Source organism: Anolis carolinensis, chromosome 6 (genome assembly GCF_035594765.1).
Source record: "Anolis carolinensis isolate JA03-04 chromosome 6, rAnoCar3.1.pri, whole genome shotgun sequence".
In the NCBI taxonomy this organism is placed as follows: Eukaryota; Metazoa; Chordata; class Lepidosauria; order Squamata; family Dactyloidae; genus Anolis; species Anolis carolinensis.
The window spans coordinates 61,220,987-61,229,853 of NC_085846.1; the positions used below are offsets into that span (position 1 = coordinate 61,220,987).

An 8,867-nucleotide genomic window follows, 5' to 3' on the forward strand; every position below is an offset into this window, starting at 1 on the left:
GCAATACAACGAGGACCTTGAAGGGGCGCCATCATTATCTAGGGTGGACCGGTTGTTATGGAAGGGAGTGCCTCAGCCTCATAGGAGTGTAAGATTGGCGGGGAAGAGAGAGGCCTCGGAAGGAAAGAGAAATGCATTCTTGGGTTGCTTTTAAAATTGTGTGTTTTGAGATAGATTTTTGTCAAAGCAAATTCTCGCTTCATCTGAGTTCCTGCTTCATGCCTAAGATAAGTTTCCTGTTCCTGGATCTTTGTAACCTTTGGGCCTTTGTTCTTTGAGATCTATTGTCTACTGTTTTGGCTTATGAATTATTGGATTGTTATGGCTTATGGACTAATGGATTTTTATGGCTTATGAACTAATGGATTCCTATTGACTCTTTTACTACAATTTTGAAAACCTTATAACTGCCTGCTTTGATATATATTTGCTTTTGCTCAATAAAACTACACGACTTCCTTCTGTGTGTGACTTGGTGTCCATAGCAAGGTGAACTACTCTGAGGTGCAACAACTATGGTCTTTGCAAAATGTCACTTTTGGTGGTCATTTTGAGATGGACTACAGAGGAAAACAGGTATTTTGGATTTCTGTATTGGGGGTCTACAAGGGGGCTAGAGGGAAGCTGCTACTCTTCCCCTATAGTTATAAGGGAAAATATTATTTTTCTTCCATAAAATAAAAATATGGCTTTGCTACAGAAGATGAACAACACGCACACTTTAAGCCACATGTGTCTCCCTGCTCATTTAAGTGCCCCAACAATCATATTTCTTTCTGCTCCTCTGACTTTCATTGGTCCAGCAGTTAACACTGCAGCATATCTGAGCTAAAAGAATGAGAGTTACACAATTCTCTTTCCAAATAAGGTGTGGGCCTATGAGTTTTGTTTCTGTAGAGTGGAAAAAGTAAATTAAAACATCTCCCAGACATGTGGTTTCCTGCATTGTGTATTGTATGCATTGTCTTATAAGTGTGGCGGGTATGAAGTGGGAAGAACTGGCCACTGGAGATGGCAAAGTTGTACTTTATTGTAATGACCAGACCTTGTGTTGTATGTGATTAATGTAATGCTTTGAGATAGAAATCTAGGTTTCATTGAGCCTGGAAGAGATCCAAACATATTGCTTTAAACTCAGTGAAGAAATGAAGCCTATAACTGTAATTAATAAATTATAAATTAATAAATAGATAAAAATAAAAACAATAAATCTAATGTGGCCAGATATGATATTTTTCTAGATAGCTGCATAAATAATTGTTGTGGTTAAGGAAGCATTGGCTTATCTGGATCAAATTTAATGACCTTATTACACAACTCTATGAGGGCCTGAGACATATTGGATAAGGATACTGTCAGCTCACCACAGCCGCTCCTGAATGAACACACGAGACTCTCTGTGGTATCACCAGGAACTTTTACTGTAGGAAACATGAACATCAGAAAAGCCAAGAATGGGAGGCTCCGGCCAACCCTCCTTTATATACCCTCCCCCTCATTTGAACAGTCTCTTCCCGCTCAGTAAAACCCCGCGCAAATTCCCCGCCAAGTCCATCAGCCGTTTCTCCTCCGAGTCCTGGGACGCAGGTGTCTTATCAATGTCAGTGACCCTGAAACTCAGAGCCACATCCAGGCTCTAGTAGCAGGGTTCTGACATGGCGTCCTCCTCCCCTTCGTCCTGGAAGGAAAAGATTAAACACAACTATTGTTCTCCGCTGTCCAGAGTTCCTTTATACTTTTTTAACAGGCTGCAATGGAATACCGGGTGTACCTTTCCTAGGTCCTTTGGTAGCCTCAGCTCATAGGTCACTTCGTTTATTCTTTTTGCTACCCTGAATGGCCCTATATAGCGTGGAGCCAATTTCTTGGATGGGAACCCCAATTTCAGGTTTTTTGTGCTCAGCCAAACCAGATCTCCTTCGCCCAATTTGTCCCCCTCTCGGCGCCTACGATCCGCAAAGAGCTTGTACTTCTTTTGTGTTTCCCGCAATGCCTCTACCACGGTTTGCCACCCTTGCTTGATTTTGGCCGGCCATTCCTCGTCGGTCTGGCCCTCCCCTTCCTTCCACTCGGGTAGCCTGGGGAAAGGTGCCACCTCCTGTCCGTATACTATTTCGAATGGGGCACGACCTGTGGCCGAATGTACGGCCCCGTTAAAAGCCATCTCAGCAAACGGAAGAAGGTCCGCCCAATCATCCTGTCTATAATTGGTGTACATCCTTAAGAATTGGCACAGTGTCTGTTGGGTACGTTCGACCCCCCCGTTGGTCGCGGGATGAAAGGCCGAGCTCAGGTTCCTTTCTGCTCCTAACAGCTGTAAGAATTTTCCCCAAAATTTTGCAGTAAATTGGACTCCCCGGTCACTAATTATCTTGTCGGGACACCCATGTAGGCGATATACATGCTTCACATACAAATCAGCAAGTTTTTCAGCTGAAGGGAGTTTTGGCAGAGCCACAAAGTGTGCCTGTTTTGAGAATAGGTCCAATATTGTCCAAATGTATCTGTGGCCTCTGCTGGGGGGTAGTTCGCCTACAAAATCCATGGCTACGCATTCCCATGGCCTCATGGGCTCCACCACCTTCTGCAATAGCCCCTGGGGCTTCCCCGGTGGTGTTTTTCCCTCTGCACATAATTCACACTGCGTGACGTATCCCCTGGCGTCTTTCCTCATTCCGGGCCACCAGCATTGTTTGGCCAACAGTTTAATAGTCCTGGTGGGGCCTAGATGACCCGCACCCTTGTTATCATGGTACTTCCTTAACATTTCTCGTCTTAAACATTCAGGAATATACAATTTCTTATTTACAAACACCAAATCCCCACACAATTCTCCCTTTTCTTTGTTTGTTTGTAACCATTTGTCCATTCCATACGCTCGCTTCAACTCTTCCTCCCATATTTCTCCTCCCCCCGTGGAAATGGCAGTACGTTTGTTTTCTTTGGCCGCTTGTGCTCGAGTTAGTACTGCCAGGCCCCATTGCTTATCAAGAAAAATACTCCCTTCAGATTCCTGAATTCCTCCCCCGTGCTGAGGCATCCGAGAGAGAGCGTCAGCGAGTATATTATGTTTCCCCTGGAAGAATCTGAGTCTGAAATCAAAACGGCTGAAATATTGGGCCCATCTAATTTGCTTCGCTGATAGTTTACGAGGGGATCTTAGATACTGTAAATTTCTATGGTCAGTCCACACCTCAAACGGTGTTCCACTTCCTTCCAGAAAGTGTCTCCAGCACTCTAGTGCTTTTAGAATCGCTAAGGCTTCTCTCTCCCAAATCGGCCAGTTTTTTTCTGTATCGCTAAACTTTTTTGACAGATAGCCACATGGCTTCAGGTTCCCCCCCTCGTCTTTCTGTAGCAGAACTGCCCCATATGCCCGGTCTGACGCATCGCAATGTAATACAAAGGCTTTAGACATATCAGGGTGCTGTAGGACAGGCTCCTCAGTAAAACGCTTTTTAAGGGCTTCGAAAGCTTCCTGGCATTCTATTGTCCAGGTCAGTTTGGCCCCTGGGGCCTTCACTTTGGCTGTTTCTCCCCTACCTTTAGTCTTTAACAAATCCGTTAATGGCAAAGTGAGGCGCGCAAAGTCCTTGATAAATGTTCTATAGAAGTTTGCGAACCCTAGGAAGGATTGCAGCTGCTTCCGTGTTTTGGGGGCTTCCCACCCCCTCACGTCTTCTACCTTCGCAGGGTCCATCGCCACTCCCTGGGAGGAAATCCTATACCCCAGAAAGTCTATCTGGTCTTTATTGAACTCGCACTTGGCAAGCTTCGCATACAGTTTTGCTTCTCTCAACTTTTGCAGGACTTCCCTGACTAGTTCTATGTGTTGCTCCTTAGTCCGAGATACTAACAATATGTCATCTAAAAAAACAAAGACTCCCTTGTACAACAATGGATGCAACACTTCGTTGATTAATTGCATGAACGCGGCGCCTCCGCCGCACAAACCGAAAGGGAGCACACGATAATTGAATAATCCGAATGCACAGGAGAAGGCCGTCTTCCACCTGTCCTCTGGTTTAATCTGCAATTTATGGTACGCTTCAATTAAGTCCAATTTAGTGAATATCTGTCCCTCCGATAACTGGGCGATCAAGTCCTTCACTAAAGGTAGGGGGTATTTATTTCCAGAACTGATTGCATTCAGGCCCCTGTAGTCAATGCAGAGCCTCAGCGTTTGGTCCTTTTTGCGCCTGAACAACACAGGCGCCCCTAGAGGGGAATTTGAAGGCTCTATGAAACCCCTCGCTAGGTTTTTATCAATGTATTTTCTCAGTTCCTCCTTTTCCCTAGCCGACATTGGGTATATTTTTGCCTTAGGAAGCTCTGCTCCTGGGACTAGCTCTATCTTCACTTCAACTCTCCGCTTCGGTGGGAAACTGTCTGCTTCCTTCTCATCAAATACGTCCACAAAATCCCGATACTCTGGGGGTAATTTATCTGCCAGTTCTGCTATCCTGATAGAGTCTTCCTCCCCCCTTTTCCCCGGCTCCCTTTCCACTTCCTGGCTCCCTCCTTCCAACTTCATCCTGAAGATCATGCTCTTATCCTCCCAGTTGATTTGCGGGTTGGCCTGCCCCAGCCATGGCATGCCTAGTATAACATTATAGCTGGCTATTTGTGATATCACAAATGACACCTTTCCTTCCCAACTCCCTATCTTACACTTTACATCTTCGGCACTGTACTTAGCTAATGATCCCGATGCTGTGGATCCGTCCAACTGCGAAAAAGCTATTGGGGATTCTAGGTTCGTTCTTTCGCATCCCAATCCCTCGGCTAATTCAGGGGAGATGATGTTCCTGGAACATCCACAATCCACAAATGCTTTGCAGGTTGCTTGTTTGCTGCCACTTTCCAGCTGAATGGGGACCACTATCATGGCTTTGTCCTGACTTACCAACCCCCCCGAGTGGTGCCTCATCGGTGGTTCTTCCTCGGCGCGTTTCCCTGCCACGGCTCTTGGTTTGGGCGGGCCTCCGCCTTCCCCTTTTCTCTGCCAGCACTCGGCAGCCCTGTGGCCCAAACGGCCGCACACGAAGCAGCCCCTCCTGCTGGTGCTCACGTTCCCTGTCGGCTCCGTTCTCCTCCCGGCTGGGGTTGATCCCTCCTTCCGGCTCCCCTCTTTCATCTGCGGCCGCTGCTGTAGCCCTCCTCGGTGCCTCCTCGCCTGGGCCAGCGATGTCTCGATGCGCCCCGCCAGCTGAATCCATCCGCGCAGTGTGTCAGGCTCATCACGATGCACCGCCCAGGAGAGGATCTCCCGCCTGAGCCCCTCTTTGAAGAGTTCTATCTTTGTCACTGCAGACCATTCCGGCACCTTTTCAGCGAGGCATTGGAACTCCTCCGCATACTCAGATACCGACCTCTGCCCCTGGGAGACGGTCTTCAACTCCTCCCTCGCCCGGATCTGCTCCAGTGGATCTCGGAAACGGGTCTCCAGGGCCCCCATAAAGCGTCGGAGTGACCCCAGACATGGGTCGCGCCGCGCGTGTAGTTGAACGTACCAGCTGGCCGCTCCCCTCTTCAACACTGCACCAATGGCCCGTACCCGGCTGGATTCCGTTCTAAAAGTGTGGGCATTGTCCTCCATATAGCCCCTCACCGTGGTCAGGAAAAAATCCAGTTCAGAGGACTCTCCCCCAAACTCGATCCTTAGTTCCTCTCGTCTCGGTAGGGGTCCCTGTGGTGGCAATCCCCAATTCTCCGCCCGTCGCAAGCCCCCTTGCGGGCCAGTGGGCCCCGCTGCTGCTTCCCTTTGTCCTGTGCCACGCCCGGCATTCGCCAGGGGCACCAGGGTCTCAGTTGGGAGCGTAGCCGGGATTCTCGGAGGCTTTTCCCCTTCGTCGTCACTCTCCTCCACCCGCGTCAGGCTCGTTTGGATCTTGGGCCGGGCACCGGGCTCCTTTCGCATTTCCCTTCCCTTCGGTGCTGGGAGGTCTGCAAAGCCCTGGCTGCTTCCCATGCTCACGTCCCACATTGAGCTAGCCCGGAGTTCCCTTCCTCGCTCCGGCTCCGCCAAAACCGCCAGGCGCTCCATCGCCCTCGACATCACTGCCAGGGTGGTCTCCATCGCCGACATCCTCTCCTCCAGAAACACCATCTTTTGCGGGCCTGGGGAAGGTGAACCTTCCTCTCCTCCGGTGCTATCTCCCCGCACCACTCCGCGCCTCTGGGTTACCCCATTTGGCTGGGCATAAGCGGTGGATGACGCCAGGGCCGCCAGCTGGTGGAACTCAGCGTCCGTCTCGGGAGTGGCCCTTTCCGACCTTCCTCCTCCGGCGCCCAAGAGCTCTTCATCCTCCACTTGCATGTTACACCTCACCGCTACAGCGGGATGGTGTCCGTATTCTTGGCTTAGTGTCAGCTCACCACAGCCGCTCCTGAATGAACACACGAGACTCTCTGTGGTATCACCAGGAACTTTTACTGTAGGAAACATGAACATCAGAAAAGCCAAGAATGGGAGGCTCCGGCCAACCCTCCTTTATATACCCTCCCCCTCATTTGAACAGTCTCTTCCCGCTCAGTAAAACCCCGCGCAAATTCCCCGCCAAGTCCATCAGCCGTTTCTCCTCCGAGTCCTGGGACGCAGGTGTCTTATCAATGTCAGTGACCCTGAAACTCAGAGCCACATCCAGGCTCTAGTAGCAGGGTTCTGACAGATACATACTCATCCCATCACATTGGGATCTCTCCTTTCCATATTTAATAAAACAATGCTATCTTTGACTTATCACGTGGCAGATTGATGACTTTTAAAAACTTTTCCCTGTTTGTTGAGTGTTCCTCCACATCACTGTTTTCCTTTTTTTAAAAACATTTTATTTCGAAGAACTTACACAACGATGCAGGTTCATGTCCAAGTGGGGAAACATAAAAAAGGTATTTTGGTCTTATTTTTAATACTTTTATGCATGAAACAACATTAGTACACATTGAACTAGACCACCAGAAAGCAACGGTGTCACTGTCTCAGTGGCCTAGGTGGACATTTTTAAATTTGAAGTATTTTGGATTTGCAATTCCAAGTATGTTTCTAAATATTAGAATGCCGTCTACTAATAACCCGGGCACCGCCGGGTCCCCAAGCTAGTATATAATAAAAGTGAATGTTTGTATGTTTGTGGCAGCTTTTTGATTGGTCGGGCGGTGTATGTGGCAGCTTTTTGATTGGCCGGCCGGAATATGGGCCAGCTTTCTGATTGGCCGGGCGGAGAATGTGCCAGCTTTCTGATTGGCCACCACTTTTCACAGGCCACTGGGACCCCTAAGGCAAAAACTACTACCAATAGGCTTTGGCCTACTCTCTCTCCTCAGAACGACACTAGCTTTGGTACACTAACAGCCTTCAGCCTACACTTTTGTAATCAAAAATACCACTGGGACCACCAGGAAGGCTGGACCTGGACCAAACTTGACACACATAACGCCTAGGACCCATGAACCCACTGACAACGGATCTGGACCAAATAGATCCAACATGGCCAACTGTGCATACTGATAATAAAAAACTTTGGGTGCTAGGAATTACAGTTCACTCACACATTCGCAGCATTCTGAATCCAACTAATGGTGGAAAATAACTTGACAGGGGGAGTGTGACCCTGTTGGTTCTCCTGGACATCTCAGCGGCTTTCGATACCATTGACCATGGTATCCTTCTGGGGCGGCTCTCAGGAATGCGCCTAGGGGGCACTGCTCTACAGTGGCTCCAGTCCTTCCTGGAGGGTCGCACCCAGATGGTGAAGCTGGGGGACACCTGCTCGGACCACTGGCCTTTGACCTGTGGGGTCCCGCAAGGTTCTATTCTTTCCCCCATGCTTTTTAACATCTACATGAAACCGCTGGGTGAGGTCATCCGGGGTTTTGGAGTTCGGTGCCATCTCTACACAGATGACACTCAACTCCACTACTCCTTTCCACCTACTTCCAAGGAAGCCCCTCGGATCCTAGACCAGTGCCTGGCCGCTGTAATGGGTTGGATGAGGGCCAACAAGCTGAAGCTCAATCCTGACAAGACAGAGGTCCTCCAGGTCAGTCGTAAGGCCGATCAGGGCATAGGGTGGCTACCTGTGCTTGACGTTGTCACACTCCCCCTGAAGGCGCAGGTCTGCAGCTTGGGGGTCCTCCTGGACTCATCGCTGTCACTGGCTTCTTGGCAGGGGGTTGGACTGGATGGCCCATGAGGTCTCTTCCAGTTTTACTATTCTATGATTGAATGATTCTTGGGACAGCTAGTCGCCTGTGGCAATGATTAAGCTTTTCCCTCAGCATGGAATAATCCTTGATTTAACCTCAAGTCAAATAAAAAATCCATAATGGCCCCAAAATCCATCCTCAACTTATGTTGTTTATTCGTTCAGTCGCTTCCAACTCTTCGTAACCTCATGGACCAGCCCACGCCAGAGTTCCCTGTCGACTGTCACCACTCCCAGCTCCATCAAGGTCAAGCTAGTCACTTCAAAGATACCATCCATCCATCTTGCCCTTAGTCAGCCCCTCTTGCTTTTTTCTTCCATTTTCCCCAGCATCATTCTCTTTTCTAAGCTTTCCTGTCTTTTCATGATGTGGCCAAAGTACTTCATCTTTGTCTCTAATATCCTTCCCTCCAGTGAGGCATTATTTCCTGGAGGATGGACTGGTTGGATATTCTTGCAGTCCAAGGCACTCTCAGAAGTTTCCTCCAATACTACAGTTCAAAAGCATCCATCTTCCTTCTCTCAGCCTTCCTTCCAGCTCTCGCATCCATAGGTTACTATGGGGAATACCATTGCTTTAACTATGCGGACCTGTGTTGCCAGTGTGATGTCTGTACTCTTCACTATTTTATCAAGGTTGGTCATTGCTCTCCTCCCAAG

At 48.9% G+C, this 8,867-nt stretch overlaps 1 protein-coding gene across 1 annotated transcript; it reads right to left on the reverse strand.

Annotated features, from left to right (window-relative positions):
- Positions 1–1,398: 1,398 nt before the first annotated feature.
- On the reverse strand, positions 1,399–6,676 carry LOC134292361 (uncharacterized). Its single transcript, XM_062957000.1, has 2 exons — positions 4,907–6,676; positions 1,399–1,678 (listed from the first exon to the last, which is right to left on the reverse strand). Exons 1-2 carry the CDS (start codon positions 6,452–6,454, stop codon positions 1,637–1,639), a joined length of 1,590 nt encoding a protein of 529 aa, XP_062813070.1. The 5' UTR covers positions 6,455–6,676; the 3' UTR covers positions 1,399–1,636.
- Positions 6,677–8,867: the final 2,191 nt, after the last annotated feature.